This window comes from Bufo gargarizans, chromosome 6 (assembly GCF_014858855.1).
Source record: "Bufo gargarizans isolate SCDJY-AF-19 chromosome 6, ASM1485885v1, whole genome shotgun sequence".
NCBI lineage: Eukaryota > Metazoa > Chordata > Amphibia > Anura > Bufonidae > Bufo > Bufo gargarizans.
Genome location: NC_058085.1, coordinates 190846807 through 190863650, shown reverse-complemented (window position 1 = coordinate 190863650; position 16844 = coordinate 190846807). Strand labels below are relative to the sequence as shown.

The 16844-nt window shown below is 42.7% G+C and overlaps 1 protein-coding gene across 6 annotated transcripts in view; it reads left to right on the top strand.

The window, feature by feature from the left end:
• The window catches only part of PARG (poly(ADP-ribose) glycohydrolase), a 113309-nt gene extending 98337 nt beyond the window's left edge, over positions 1-14972 (top strand). For all 6 annotated transcript variants that reach the window (XM_044296739.1, XM_044296742.1, XM_044296740.1 and 3 more), the window contains 2 exons: positions 11203-11331; positions 14172-14972. In XM_044296739.1, coding sequence (XP_044152674.1) covers positions 11203-11331; positions 14172-14284 — 242 coding nt within the window. In that variant the 3' untranslated portion in view covers positions 14285-14972. The remainder of the gene's footprint in view (positions 1-11202; positions 11332-14171) is intronic.
• The last annotated feature ends 1872 nt before the right edge of the window (positions 14973-16844 follow it).

Sequence of the window (16844 nt, the reverse complement as noted above, 5' to 3'; positions counted from 1 at the left end):
ATAATTCTGTATTGGCAATCACTCCTCCCCATACTGTGGAAGAAATCAGCGACAAGCCTCCTGCTCCTTCCCAACAGTTGTCTGATAAATCTTCCAGTTTAAAGGGGCCTTAAGTGTCAGATATGTAAATTTTACTTTCACTTTGTGCAGGTCATCTAATAACCCTTATCTCTAAATTACTAAAAGGTCATAAACACTTATTTAAGCCACATTCTTATCAGAAAGATAAGAGTGTTTATAAGGTCAGAGATGAGGAGCCCGTCAGCTAAGCTGCCTGACATAACAAAATGAAAATTCAGATCCTGCTACTAGAGAAACTCAAGGCTGCACAAAGACCGAGGTACCAGCCAGTACCAAAACCCACATCGGATTTGTATTTTAAATCGTTTTTAAATACGCAGATATGAATAGAGTAGTAATTCACTGAAGTCTCGCACAGCTTCGGCCGAGATGAAGTTTGGCTCCACGGAACCAATACATTTGAATGCTTTTAACAACAAAGTTTTTGAACGAATCGATTTTCGGATCTATGATCCGAAGCTCGATTCGCTCAAGCCTAAGAAAAGCCAATTGAAAAAAATGCTCAAAATGAGTACAATGCAATAATTTAAAAAAATTGCCCTCAATGGTGTACATAGCCTTTAAGAGGGGGCACGACATTGGACTAAGAAGGATGGCCATCTCAACGAATTGCCTGCCATCTAGGCCATTCTGACATATCTAATAGTAGGTGTTGGGAGCAGGGTTACATGAGGGCTCACTCACAGTGAACAGGCTCCCAGACAGACCGCCACGAGTAGAGGATAGTTTAGTCTGCCAACAAGCATGAGCAGCTCCCATAGTTTTGTTGTCCACCAGCCAGACACAGGCACTTTAATTACACATACCTGTCTCTGCCCAGACACCTTTTTTGGCTAGACTAGACTGCTATGGACTGGATCCGTTTTATCTTTAGCGACATATGCAGGTCCTGTTTGGGTCGGTCTGGTTTCAGTATGGAGGCCTCTTGGTGAGTGCTTTAGTCCTGCCTTTGCTGTTGAACGACACACTGCCCTAACTGCTGGTGTGATGATCTGGGGAGACATTGCATATGACAGTCAGTCATCCCTAGTAGTGATATGAGGGACACTAATGATATGTTCAGGACATCTTGTGGCCACATCTGTTGTCTCTTTATGGCAGGGCTTCCATCTGGCATTTTTTCATTATGATAATGCTCACCCATACACAACAAGGGTTTCCCAGTAATGTCTCCACTAGATTGCAAGACTGTCTTGACCTGCCCGGTTACCAGATTTATCGTCAGTTGGACATTTACAGGAGCAACTGGGACACCAGCTTTGGCAACCTACAAGTGTGCAGGATCTATAGGCCCAACTGTGATCTGTGGGTAAATGTGCTTCAGGATACCACATAGAACCTGCATGCCTCCATGTCCATCCTTATCTCATCTTGTATCCAGGCTAGTGGTAGACCAACAGGTACTAGATCCTCCTTTCAATTGTACAATTTTCCCCAGTAATCGTATCCTTTCGCTCCAATATTGTAATCCCCTCCATACATCATTATAGTCACACATAGAAAGTTTTTCATTGTTTTCTCTGGTGCATTATTTTTATGTATACATTTGTTTTTGTCTTGGTTTTGGCCATTGGATTCAGATCTGTCAGGAAAGCAGGGAAATTTTTTTACTCTTATTATTCACAGCTGTCGAAATGGACTATGTTGTTTTGTTTTTTGAGGTGGGAATTTTCATTAAAAGCATTGATCATTTTTAAATTACAGTTGCATTGTAATAATGGTGGTCCTGAGGACCGATGTGGGAAAGGAAGTGAATTAATGCAGGGTTATAAGTCATGTAAATACATTATGTAAAATTGTATTGAATTCTCTAACTTTTTCTAATGAAATTTGCTTTGTAAGAGATGGAAATAAATTTAAAATGGAGATTTAGGAGGCAGTAACTTGAAGACTGATCAGAGAAGTCAATAAGGTCATGAGATATGAAGATAAGGTGCATTATAAACAGGTCTCAGGGGAGTCATTCTGATCAGACTTCTGCTGACAAGGTTTGCAGGCCGACCAGTGTCAATCCGCTAATGCTTTAGTTACAATACAGTAAAGGCTATGTATATAGATATATATATAAAAGACCGGGGGCACAGAACATAGGGAAGCGTATTATGACACATAACTAAAGACATAAGGACATCTTGTCACCTCTTGTAGCTGTACAAAAGAAACATGTAGTGCCAAGGTACAGGGCAGCCAAGGTTTGTCTTTGTCACTACATTATATTTCTCTACTGGCTCTATATGATGCCATTGATCAAAGACAATTATGACGGATACATGCCAACAGTAAACCTCATTGGTCGGTGGGGTCTCTGATCCTTGTCCTCGATCATCACCTAGCTCACAGACTGCCTCTGATGCCGTTCTCCTCCGTTTCTCTGAAAGTATGTAATATGTATGGTGGAGTAAAGGGGTTTCCAGGACTTAAACCAGGCATTCTACCTTAGAGGGTTGATCCTGCTGGTTAAAATGATATCTGTCTTGGAAAATCGGTTTCCCAAAAAAAATACATATTTTATTATTTTATATGAGGCCTTCAGTGCACTGAGGTGCAAGGAGGGACTAGGCCCCACCCCTTGGTGCACTGAAGCCCTCATTTGCATATTATGTTTTTATTGGGAATGCAGCAACTGATTGTCCACAGACAGGAATCTTTTTAACCAACAGGATCGGCCCTACCAGGCTTGGTTTAATAGGGCTCATCCTGCCAACGGGTGCTCTTTTTACATATTGATGACCTATCCTCAGGGTAGGTTACCATATCTGATTAGTGGGTGTCTGACTCTTGGGCCAGCCCTGCGGCCTCGTTCATCAGTTACATGGCCTTTATGCAGCTTCCTCCCACTAAAGTGAATTGCACTGAGCTGCAATACCAAGTACCTTGTCTTGGTATAATATGAAGAGGCTGCAGAACTCGTCCAAGCTCTGCGGCCCATCAAACAGCTGATTGCCAGAGGTACCGGAAGGAGGACCCCCACCTATCAGATATTGCTAACCTGTTCTTAAGATTCAGTATTTAATTCCTGAGAAACCTGTTTAAATACAGTAATACTGGGATACTAAACTGGCACATACTGTTTTCCACTGGGTGGCAGTTTTGTCGTGGTTATCCTCAAGTAAGAGATAAATTATTAAAAGCTCAGCCTTCAGCCCAGTTTGTTTACTTTAGATTTACTTGGAATTGTTAATTAATTTTAAATCGGTCAATAAAACAAAACCAACTTAGCAAATATAAATACATTAAAAGACTATTAAATAAAGGTAAAATAAAATATCATTAAGGCTGTGTTCAGCATAATTCCTGGGAAATTCTCCCAAAGTGCACAACAAACATCTAAACTTGCATATGTATGCAAAAGAATAGCCCCAATGTATGTAACTGTAGGCCAAACATGGCCTGTATCTGTTTTCAGAATATCACTGCAAACCGCAAAGCAACCTGCTCTTTGTTCCGTTTTATGTCCGCTTTGGCTGAAGTGTAGTGTGGCCCAAGTAATCAGCATAGAGGCCTGATCAATCTGCTGAACTGATTTATGATCAGATAGAGTGGATAGAGAACAAGCCATCAGCTAGCCAGTCAGAAGGATTTATTAAAAAAGGCATTTTGCAGGTTTCTATGTATTGTGAAACATAAGAACTACATAAGCCACACAATGAAGTACCATTTTACATGATCCTATTACAACAACATTGATTATTATAGCCCCGTAAAGGCCACTTAGTCCATCTATATCCATCAAGAAAAATTAGATCCAAAGGTGTCTCTAGAATTTTAGGGCACGTTCAGACTACCTGTACCTTCCATGGCTTTACTGAACCAAATTTAGATCGCTGTATGCTAGCCCAAATTTGATTGTGTAGGACCATGAGAGGACCAGGTATTGCTGTGTTAACACAGATTGCAGTGTATGATGCCATTTTACAGGGGCAAATAAAAGTGATTGGTGGGCCCCATGGTGTCATGCTTCGTTGTGGGTGGGAAACACCACACTGAGCATGGGAGGGCGGGTGAGGACAGGGAATCGGGCCTGAGAACTAGGGAAGGAAAATGGACAGCACCTAGTGAAAACCCTAACCAAAATCCTGACTGACTACCAGTATGAACAGACCCCAAAGGTAGGCGAGTTTATATGCAGGAATACCTAGAGTCCGATCTAGTCCTATAGGACCCTGGTACTAATGGCAGGGACGAGACTACCTGTTCATCCAAAAGGAAGGACGAACAGGAGTCTACTTCAGGCCAAATGCAAACAATAGGGAAATGCAACACGCAGAACCCCAAAAAAATACAAAAGGGAAAGGAAAGACTTAACTTCAAAGGAGCAATGGAAGCACCAGGAACTCAGCCGAGATCCAACCACAATCTATCCAAAGGTCCAAACAGAAGCTATAAACTGCACAGCATTGTGGGAGAAGCAACTATAAATAGAGAAGGTTAAATGACCATAATAACCACACCTGGGGAAAGAAGGTGTGGCAAGCACCAGAAACAACACAGATGTCATTTGATCCAAACGGAAAACATGTCAGATCAAACCACGTGTTGCCAATCTCCTGCCACCTGTTGCGGGAACATCCATGATACATGGCTGGTTTTTAATTACCCCCCTCCTGTGCAACTTGTGACCTCTTAGCACTGCATCGGTCACATGCCTCGCATCAAAATGGATGTTGATGCAGGGAGACCCGGAATCCAAACCCAGTGGTGGGGATCAGGTAAATAAGGTTGACAACCCCTTTATTAATATAACCTCTTAATAGGTCCCACACAGCAGCTCTAGGCACTAGGCATTATTCATGAGGCCATACACACCAGCGAGCCCGCTCCATCTACAGTGACAAGGACGGTGACACACTTCTCTGACTTAGTCACTTCAATCCTCAGAAGCTCAGCCCCCTGATGCCCAGACCCTGCTGTCCACTCACAGCGGCCTCCTTGACCACGCCCCCTTCCCTGCCCCGTCGCTGTGACTGACAGCCGGCTGTTCGGCAAAGGTAGCCGAACTCTCGTTCATAAGTGCTGTCAGTCTCAGCGAAGGGGCAGGGAAGGGGGCATATGTGGGGAAGCGCGCCGGCAGGGGATAAAACAACGTTTTCAGTACTTGTTGCATCTGCCTTCAGGAAGAAAGGCATCATCAGAAACACGCTGCTGGCGGCTTGGGATGGTTTTGGGAGGTGACGGGTTCCCTTTAAGGTGGTAGTTACACCCCTGCTTATTACAGCCTTTTAAAGGAGTCTGTCAGCAGTTTTATCAGTACGAAATAGGTATAGGTAGGGGCCAGGGACAGGAGATGGTTTGTACCCCAGTTTTTGGGTTTAATGGACATTGTGCTGAAACAAATAAACATAGAATTCTGCAGGCACCGCTCCAGCAAGTGCACCAGAAGTGCTTCAGTGGTGGGCAGTTCTGGTGCACTTGCTAGAGAAGCACCTGCTGAATTTTAAGTTTTATTTTTTTCACCACTATGTCCACTAAAACCAAGGGTCGATGCGGGCATGCCGCTCCTGTCCCTGGCCACAATTTATGTAGCTCAGCAGTTTTTTATCAGCAAATATTGTTAGAATTTTTGCTGTTGGTTATTTTAATTTACTACTGTAACAAAAGAATGAAAAACTGAATTTACAGTACTTATTCTGAAGACATTCTGAATAGATGTAAAGTGTAATTGTTTTATGAATGTCTTATTTTAGTAATCTGATCAAGATGAATGATAGACAGACCTCTGCCTCCCATTTCCATGGAGTTCATTATAATTGGCAATAAAATGAAGGTGATGAAGCTTGGCTAAATTAATTGCCTGGTTAAATGGAGTCGTTCAGACAGTTTTTGTGTCATCTTGACATATCCGTCTTGCTGATGATGAGACATTATTTATCTCAATCCTAAACAGTTAGGCACGGGTACACTGCACTGACCGGCGGACAATTATTGGGAAGAACGCATTCCATTTACAAGCAGCGATCCCCTCCACTGTATCTGCTATCGCTCGTCCTCATGCAAATTCATTGTTCCTGGGCAGCAGATCGCTGTTTGCAGTGTAAATTAAGCAGTATAAATTGTAGCAAACCAGTCACCCCAACAACCCCTGTAAATAAAATATCATTATTTATTAAAGTGCCATTAATTCCACGGTGCTATACATATGAAAAGGGGTTTACACACATAATGCAAAGATTGCAGTAATCATGAACAAGAAGAGTTACAGACTGATGCAGAAGGAGAGAGGACCCTGCCCGCAAGAGTTTACAATCTACAAGGGATGGGGGAAAGACACAGTAGCTGAGAGTGAAGATGGTCATATGTCAGTATAGTGGCAACAGGATTAATGTACATTGTAGGGTTGTCTGAACAGGTGGATTTTCAGGTTTCTTTTGAAGGTTTCCACTGTAGTTGTGAGTCTGATATTTTGGGTAGGGAGTCCCATTTGTATAGGGGATGCACAGGAGAGATCTTGGAGGTGATTGTGGGAAGAGATAAGAGGAGAACAGAGAAAAGTATTTTGAACTGAACTCACTGGCCAATAGGTAGCCAGTGAAGGGATTGGCAGAGGGAATAGGTGGGTTAGTTGGGCAGCAGAGTTGAGGATAGATTGGAGGGGTGTGAGGGTGCTAGATTGAAGGCAACAGAGGAGGATTTTATAGTAGTCTTGGCTGGAGATGATGAGGGTATGTACAATATATTTTTGCAGACACCTGATTTAGAAATGTGTGGATCCAAGAGCTATATTTGAGTTGAAGGTGGCAGATGGTGGAAAGGGCTTGGATGTGCGGTGCGGTTTGAAGCACAGGGCACAATCGAAGGTTACTCCAAGGCAGGGGACGAAAGTTGAGTGTCATCAGCATAGATTGGATACTGGAATCCACGGGACTCTATGAGCTGTCCCAGGCCGAAGGTATAGATGGAGAAGAGCAGGGGTCCTAGGACAGGGCCTTGAGTGACACCAACAGAGTGGACGGGGCGAGGAGGAGTGGTGTGCGAATGGGAGATGTCCGGTCTGTGAGGTGATCCCAGACAGGGCCAAGTGCATGATGTCAAGAGATTAGAGGTTTTGTACCAGCAGGGAGTGGTCGACTGTGTCAAAGGCTGAGGACAGGTTGAGGAGGAGTAATGTTGTTTGGCTCTGGCAGTTAGCAGGTCGTTGGTGACTTTTGGTAAGGGCAGTTTCAGTCAGGTGTTCGGGTTGAAGCTGAATTGTAGCTGGTCAAAGTGGGAGTAGGAAGATAGGTGGGAGGACAGTTCAAGGTAGGCATGTTGTTCAAGTAGCTTTGAAGAGTATGGGAGAAGTGATATGGGGCGATTAGGTAGACAAAGAGGGGTCAAGGGATGGCTTTTTGAGGATGCGTGATGGTTGTGTGTTTAAAACAGGAGGGGAAGACACCAGTGGTTATTATGTTGAAGAGGTGACTTAGGATGGGGATAAACACTGTGTTGGGGATAAGGTGGGATGTGGTCAAGTGCACAGGTGGTGAGATGTGATCTGGATAGTGGAGTAGGGTTTTCTACTGTAATGGTGGAGAAGCAGGTTTTGGGGAATAACTGGAAAGTTGTGTAGAAGGGCTGTAGGCCTAAGCTTTGTATGATGTTGTCAACCTTTTTTTATTTTGAATTTTGTGGCAAAGTCCTCAATTGAGATGAGGGGTGAGGGAGGGAGCACCAGTAGATGGAGAAGAGTTGTTTAGAGACTGGGAAGATATGAGAAATGTGAAGTAGGCTTGTTTTCAGAAGCGAGTGAAGATTTGAAATTGAGGGGATTGTTTGTATGTGATAAAGTGCTTCTTTAGCTAGTTTCACACGGGCTAGGGATCTCTCTGTATTCTGGCATTGCCAGAAGCTTAAAAGTCCCTGTCCGGCCCCATTAACTGTACTGGGGACAGCTGGAGATCCAGCCGCAACCCGGCAAATATGGCAAGAATATGGCATCTGGATGAGATTTATTAAGGTTTGCAGATTCTCCATGCACAATCTGCATAGAACACGCACACAATTAGTACACACATCCATATACCCACATAAACTACTTAGATAAACACACACATGACATATATCTTAAAGTGGTTCTGCAGACAACTTCTGGGTGCACGTCCTGGCATATTAGTGTTCCTCCTAATTGATAATCGGGTAGATGCATCTGCTTTTCTGTGTCTTGCAAGCTGCAGCATGAAAAGTAAGGGGGATCACAGGGACCAGCAGGGATATATTCCACGTGGAAGTGATTGGCGTCACCTTTAAACAGGCCAATTACCGTGAACGAGCATTTATCTGAAAGTTTTTACGCGATAATCAACCCGAACATGGGGTAGTGTAAAGAAGCCTGAAGTTGGTACAACTGATTACTACAGTATGCACATACACACATACAGATACATAGGAAGTGTGTCTCCAGTATGGCCGTCAAAATAGAATTTTTAACAGTTAACACGATTGAAGCAGCCTTTTTATTCATTAGCCTGTCCTGCCTTTTTAGTTTCTTTCGGCTTTTTTAGGGCATGTGTAAGCCGAGAAATCATGATTTTTGTGTATATGTATGACATAGAAATAGTGCACACAATATGTATGCAGAGTTCGAGCAGGAAGATCGTAATGTTTTCCTCCAAATATATTTGCTACCCTGCGCTGTAAATCATCTTTCTCAGAGGAAAGAAGCTGATGATTGATTTGCCCTTCAGGTAAAAGCTGCTCAACGAGCCGTCCCAGGGAAGTTGTATCTAGATGATTATAGAATGCGGTGACACCGTGTAGAATGCCGCTCAACCTAATGAAGTGGAGACAAAACAAATCAAGTTGTAGGGAGCGATTTCACTGCAGCCTTGATCCAGGGCTCCTGGAGTTATGAGACGGAGCACATTGACTTTATTTCATCTGGTATAAAAATTCTGCATCTTTGCATCCTTTTCCAATGATCTTGTAAAACTAGTCACTGTGTTTAATAAGAACCAATCGCCACGAAATGCGGCATAACTCTGATAAGGAACAGCCTGCTGGAGCTATCTGGGTCCGGGAATATGAGACGTTACCTTTACTGCATTATAGTCCAGCGGAGATCGGGCCAGTACCCAGCACATATGCCGGGATTTGGCCAGACAAATACCGTACACGCTGGCAGGCATTCCGGCAGTATTAAAGAAGCCTTATACATTTATCCAACGTTTGCAACACCACATGCACAACTATCCATGACTGACCACACGTGAAGTCTGAAAAAGCTTTTTACTATTAATCACCTATCCTCAGGATAGGTCATCAATATTAGGTTGGTGGGGGTCTGACTCCTGGCACCTCCGCCGATCAGCTGTTTGAAGCCAAAGTAGCGCTGCCTTCTCTGCTCTGTTTTCCTGCTCGCCACAGCACTTTCAGTAGTGAGCAGGTGTAATTACAAGTATGGTGTCCCCATTCACTTCTATGGGACAGCTCCTTGCTATGTGAATAGGGACGCTCCTCTTGCAATATAGGTGTTACCATTGAGATGTGTCCCTGCACAGTCAGTCTGCTACTATCCAATTAGCGCTGTCAGTGTCAGACTTACAGGCACACCCAGTCGCCAGCTGCTATCCAATTAGCGCCGTCAGTGTCAGACTTACAGGCACACCCAGTCGCCAGCTGCTATCTAATTAGCGCTGTCAGTGTCAGACTTACAGGCACACCCAGTCGCCAGCTGCTATCTAATTAGCGCTGTCCGTGTCAGACTTAGCAGCTGGCGACTGGGTGTGCCTGTAACACCTGGTTGGACCTTTACTTTAGGCTGCTGGAAATGCATTCATAAACGTTTAGTAGGAATAATAGAGTTGTATGAAAATATGTTTCAGCAGATATATCAGCAAAGGTGACAGGTTAGGCTATTTTCACACATGCCTTTCTGGGTCCGCTTGTGAGATCCGTTTTACGGCTCTCACAAGCGGCCCAAAAACGGATCCTTTAAGCCCCAATGCATTCTGAATGGATAAGGATCCGTTCAGAATGCATCAATTTGGCTGCATTTGGTCTCCGTTGCGTTTTTTTGACGGTCACTAAAACGCAGCTTGCAGCGTTTTGGTGTCTGCCTGACGATGCAGAGCCAAACGGATTTGTCTAGACTTACAATGTAAGTCAATGGGGACGGATCCGTCCCCCTATTGACTTTCAATGTAAGTCAAGAATAATGCAAACTGATCCGTTATTAACGGATACAAGCGTTTGCATTATTTGTGCAGATACAAGACGGATCCGCACAAAATGCGACTGTGAAAGTAACACCAATAAACAATCATAGCACAGCTAATAATGAATATACTTTATTTCAACAATAGACTAGATAAAAATACATACAATGCAGCAGAGGATAAAAGACACACAGGATATGTAGATAATCACAATCTGGATAACATGATAGAACATTTAGTAAATGAATGGGTCATAAAGGTACAAAAACCAATATAGGTGACACATACCCAAACAGGTATAAAGTGAAAAAATCCTGACCTCAGACCCATAAAACTACACTAAGCCAAGTACATATAAATATATAAAGTGCAAAATGCTAAAAGATGGCAGTGTAACTAGACAAGGTAATAAATAATTACTTAAATACCAGAGTGATAATCAGCAGCCCCGACGCGCCTTTCAAGTATAGCTTCCTCAAGGGGTGTATGTGTAGAGTGCTAACAGGGTAGCAGCTGGGGAAAGTGGTATGTGCGGCCACACATGGAAGCGGTGCGCGTACGGTCCACCGTGGAACACGCTGCGTCACTTCCTATTCGAGTAGAAACAGAAGGAGCCCAATATTACAGATGAAATCGATTGTTATAAATACAGGATGTGATCAGTCTAAAAGGAAAGAAGGGAGAGCGAGCACTATGAATATCAGGTATCACCAGCCATATGGCCTTTCCGCAAAAAAGATGGAATATGTCCTATACTTGGCCCAAAATGCAAACCACAGATCTAATGGGTCCCGCAAAAAAAAAAAGTGGATGCAACACAGAAGGTATCTGTATTTTGTGGATCCGCAGTTTACGGACTACAAAATACATAGTCATGCACATGAGGCCGAACAGTGAATGTCCTGGTGACGGACTCCCTGTAAATACCAGAATCTGGATGTTAATGGTCAGAGAGATTAATAGTTTTACCCTTTTTTTTTCCACTTTGCAGCCTTAATTCAGCTTCTGGCCGCTGCAGAGACCGGACGAGATGTTGCGTATTTCACCTTTGGTGACAAAGAGTTAATGCACGAGGTTCACAAAATGCACAGCTTTCTTATAGAGAAGAATCAAACTGTTGGTAAGTATTTTATGTGGCTAGATGGTAGAAATGCAGAATGAGGGAGAGAAGAGAGTATTTGCCGTTACTGTTGCCCTTCTCCATGGTTATTACAGTAAGGTATTGCCAGGACTGGAAACGCACAACCCCACATTTCTACAGCTGGAGAGATCCAGCGCATGTCTTCTTGCAGGCTGTTCCTGCACCCGCCTGTATGCTCAGGTCCTGGATAGCGCTAGGAAATGATCCCACTGCATGAAACGGTGGATCCCCTGATTAGAAGTGAGACTTTTAGACCTCTTTCACTCGGGCGAGTTTTCCACACGGGTGCATAGCGTGAGGTGAACGCATTGCACCCGCACTGAATCCGGACCCCATTTCTATGGGGCTGTGCACATGAGCATGTTTGGTGGATGAGGTGAGTTTTTAATAATTTTTTAATTAATTTTTTAACCACTTCAGCCCTATTTTGCTAAGCATTCTGTATTAAGAATGCTACTATTTTCCCTTATAACCATGTTATAAGGGAAAATAATAAGATCTACACAACACCTAACCCAAACCCGAACTGTGAAGAAGTCCGGGTTCGGGTCTGGGTACCAAACATGCCGATTTTTCTCACGCTCGTGCAAAATGCATTAAACAGCTTTGCACTGGCGCAGAAAAATCATGCATTTTCCCGCCTCGTACCCGCATCCTATCCGGCCCTCACATGCGACACCCGTGTGAAAGAGGCCTTAGGCTTTTGCATAGAAAATTGCTTATAGTAACAAATGCAATAATAAATCTACTTTTGAAGCTGACTTTTGGTCAACAATCTGCTTTATTTAGTTATGCTTTAACTATACTAGAGTTAGGGTACTTTCACACTAGCGTTGTTAGAATCCGTCAGGCAATTCCGGCAACTGCAATCCGTATACAAACAATAATATACTGTATCCGTCTCATCCGTTATTCTGGATGATACCGGATCAGGTACAGTTGCAAGAAAAGGTATGTGAACCCTTTGGAATGATATGGATTTCTGCACAAATTGGTCATAAAATGTGATGTGATCTTCATCTAAGTCACAACAATAGACAATCACAGTTTGCTTAAACTAATAACACACAAAGAATTAAATGTTACCATGTTTTTATTGAACACACCATGTAAACGTTCACAGTGCAGGTGGTAAAAGTATGTGAACCCTTGGATTTAATAACTGGTTCAACCTCCTTTGGCAGCAATAACTTCAAACGTTTCCTGTAGTTGCAGATCAGACGTGCACAACGGTCAGGAGTAATTCTTGACCATTCCTCTTTACAGAACTGTTTCAGTTCAGCAGTATTCTTGGGATGTCTGGTGTGAATTGCTTTCTTGAGGTTTTGCCACAGCATCTCAATCGGGTTGAAGTCAGGACTCTGACTGGGCCACTCCAGAAGGCGTATTTTCTTCTGTTTAAGCCATTCTGATTTACTTCTATGCTTTGGGTCATTGTCCTGTTGCAACACCCATCTTCTGTTGAGCTTTAGCTGGTGGACAGATGGCCGTAAGTTCTCCTGCAAAATGTCTTGATAAACTTGGGAATTCATTTTTCCTTCGATGATGGCAATCCATCCAGGCCCTGACGCAGCAAAGCAGCCCTAAACCATGATGCCCCCACCACCATACCTCACAGTTGGGATGAGGTTTTGATGTTGGTGTGCTGTGCCTCTTTTTCTCCACACATAGTGTTGTGTATTTCTTCCAAACAACTCAACTATGGTTTCATCTGTCCACAGAATTTTGCCAGTACAGCTGTGGAACATCCAGGTGCTCTTGTGCAAATTGTAAACGTGCAGCAATGTTTTTTTGGGACAGCAATGGCTTCCTCTGTGGTATCCTCCCATGAAATCCATTCTTGTTTAGTGTTTTACGTATCGTAGATTCGCTAACAGGGATGTTAGCATATGCTAGAGACTTTTGTAAGTCTTTACCTGACACTCTAGAATTCTTCTTCACCTCATTGAGCAGTCTGTGCTGTGCTCTTGCAGTCATCTTTACAGGACAGCCACTCCTAGGGAGAGTAGCAGCAGTGCTGAACTTTCTCCATTTATAGACAATTTGTCTTACTATAGACTGATGAACAGCAAGGCTTTTGGAGATACTTTTATAACCCTTTCCAGCTTTATGCAAGTCAACAATTCTTGATCGTAGGTCTTCTGAGAGCTCTTTTGTGCGAGGCATTATTCACATCAGGCGATGCTTCTTGTGAAAGGCAAACCCAGAACTGATGTGTGTTTTTTATAGGGCAGGCCAGCTGTAACCAACACCTCCAATCTCATCTCATTGATTGGACTCCGGTTGGCTGACACCTCACTCCAATTAGCTCTTGGAGATGTCATTAGTCTAGGAGTTCACATACTTTTTCCACCTGCACTGTGAATGTTTACATGGTGTATTCAATAAAAACATGGTAACATTTAATTCTTTGTGTGTTATTGGTTTAAGCAGACTGTTATTGTCTATTGTTGTGACTTAGATGAAGATCAGATCACTTTTTATGACCAATTTGTGCAGAAATCCGTATCATTCCAAAGAGTTTACATACTTTTTCTTGCAACTGCATTTACATTTTTTTTCAAAGATCAAAAGAGAAACCAGCTCCTCCTATATCCCAGCACGTGCGCATTAATACATCTCGATGGAAAGTAATGCAGGATCTGGCAAGTGCGGCATTGTTCTGGGATTTTGTCCGGAAAAAATACTGCAGCATGCTGTGGTATTTTGTCCGGTCAAATACCGTACAACGGACGGAACGGAAGACATCCTGATGCATACTAAACTGATGCGTGTTTTTTCCGGTATTGAGACCCTAATACTGTATTTTGCCTTTTCAGGTGACGTTTACAAGCTGCTGCTTAACTATTACTTTGAAGAATGCAAGAACTGTATGTCACCAAGGCCAGAGAAAAAGTTGTATACCTTTATATACAAAACCTTGCAACCATGAGACGTGGTGGCAAAAGACTCTATGGAGAAATTCATTGCTTTGCTTTTTTCAACTTTAATAACATGTTCGAAGTGCTGGGTGTAATATACGGATTAGTATAACCAGTGTATATAACGGTGCAGTTTAGTCTACTGAGCTTTTCGAAAGGAAATCCTTATAGGCCCGTGTTTCTATATGTTATGTTTTTAAGATGTGTTATGCTTGATTGGAATATTTTTTCCATTGATTTTTCTTATTTCAAATTTCATAATTATTTTATTAGAATTCTTACAAGTGACAGTGAATATCTCTGGTATGCCACCCACTGAATGTCCATGTGTGATTGTAGAAGCTGGCACTGCTTCATTCATTTGATAATGGTTTACAATCTGGGTTTGGATAGTCCTGAAGACAACGGTGTGTCTTTACCACTCCTCCAGTCATGGTGGCTGCTGATATCATGGGGGTGGTAACCCCACCAGTAGTGCCTGAGTTCTCCTACCCTCTGTATAATCTTCTGGATCGACCAGTGCAGCACTACAGTGCACACGGCTTGCCTCTCAAGTGCAAGAGTTTACAACATTCACCTGGGAAGAAAACTACAGTTGGAATCGCACATGCTGTTGAATTTTATGAAAACAGGATATTACACTTGATTCGAAGTAATTGATCTTGAGGATTAATAAAACAGATGATAATAAGAATAAGAGTCTGTGTTTGAGATGTGGATTTCTGAAAACCTTGCTATTCATGTACCCTTATGGAAGAGGTCAAGTGCAGTACCTTGTAATAAAAAAACAGGGCACCTTTCTTTATTTTATAGCATTTGCAGCTCTTCTGTTTTTTCATTTATATTTTAAACTGGACAACCCATTTAAAGGGATTGTGTCAAGTTTTGAAGTTATCCCCTATCAACAGGACTGCTGGAACTCCCATAGAGAAGTGAGGCCCTGTTCTCCTGTCATATGCACCATACGTGCCTCATTCATTCCCTATGGGACTGCCGATTACAGCACTCTGCTATTTCTGACGGTCCCATAGAGAGTGAATGGTGTCTGCTGGCCTTGCCGATCCATTCCATCAGGATGTGGAAGGGGACCGCTTTCTCAGGATCAGTAGGAGTCCCAGCAGTTGGACCTTCACCAAACAGTTATCCCTTATCTTGTGTATAGGGCATAACTACAGAACGTGGCACAATCTCTTTTTAAGAAGTTTATTAGGCAGTAACTGAAGCATCGGGTGGCCATCGGAAGAATGATTAGCAAAATTTCATTATTTAATTTGATTCTGATTTTATAGGTGATCTAATTACCATGTATACATATATTAAAAGTATATACAGCCCTGTAAACATACAAATTAGGAATCCACTACATGCACGACTAGAAGGTTGACCATAAGCATAGGAGGAACCACAAGAAAGGCTTTAGAAGCATCCAAGGCTTTGACCCAAAGACTCCACAATCGGTTCCAACTGTATTTTGATCCTGCCCAAAACTATTCCCTGATCTGAATGAAAAAATGAATTGTCAGTCATGTCTGATCAAGGAGCCTCACAACCAGATGTCGGTGAATCGGTGAGGTAAATGTGACACTGCCCTAGAGTATAAAAAAACGCCTATGCAGCACCCTACAAAGATACTTCAAGATGTGGAATAGATTGCTGGTAAATCAAACTAGAAGCCTAGATTAGATCATCCCTTCCTCAGGTTAAAATGAGACCACCCCAGATGTACACTAGAGAAGAATCCAGTCCTTCCTCCTCATGTAAATACATGTGATTGGCATTTTCTAGAAAGTAGCAATGAACAGTACAATAACTCCAGGAATTGCTCTTTCATTGCTTTTCTCTAGCTATGCCCAAACTTAAATTGCAAGATTATCAATTACAAAGGACTTCTACATTCTTCGTTTTCAGATCAAAGAACAAAAGGGAGTTTTATTCCACTGGTTCTTTCCAAATATACCCAAGGTCGGCAACCGGTTCCTAAACCATCATTTCAGGCACAATAATTGATAGGCTACTGTATGATTCCAGTCATTCTTTTTAAGGTTATAGTATACATCGGTACAAAATCCTGTCAAGATTAATTGAAGCCTCTGTCATGCTGTTGTATTTTTGGCACAAGGCCCTTTTCCATAGCTTAGTAAACATACTGCTACAGTACTGACTGCTGCCCAGGTTTTTTTTTTTACGCCGCAAGTTATTTCTTCATATTTGTGTAGGTATGTCATTTCGGGTTATGAAGCAACTCAACCAGGCTTTCTAAACACAGAAGGTATTTACAGGTTTATGTCCATCACAAGTCCACACACCAAGGAAATGATTCCCCATGGGATAGTGGGTGGCAACAGTCCTATTAGTAGAGTGCTGCTGGATCCGAATCAAACCTTCATCGCCAGTGTGATCAGAGCCAGATTTGTACAGCTGAAAGAAAGAGGGAACCATACGAAACCCAAACTTGTAGCTCTTCAGCAGTTGTGAAAGCACGTCCAGCAGGCACAGGAGCCACAGGCTCCAGTCCAGTTCTATTCAGGACTATAGAACTGCAGACAATGTCTTTTGTAGATTTGAGAAATT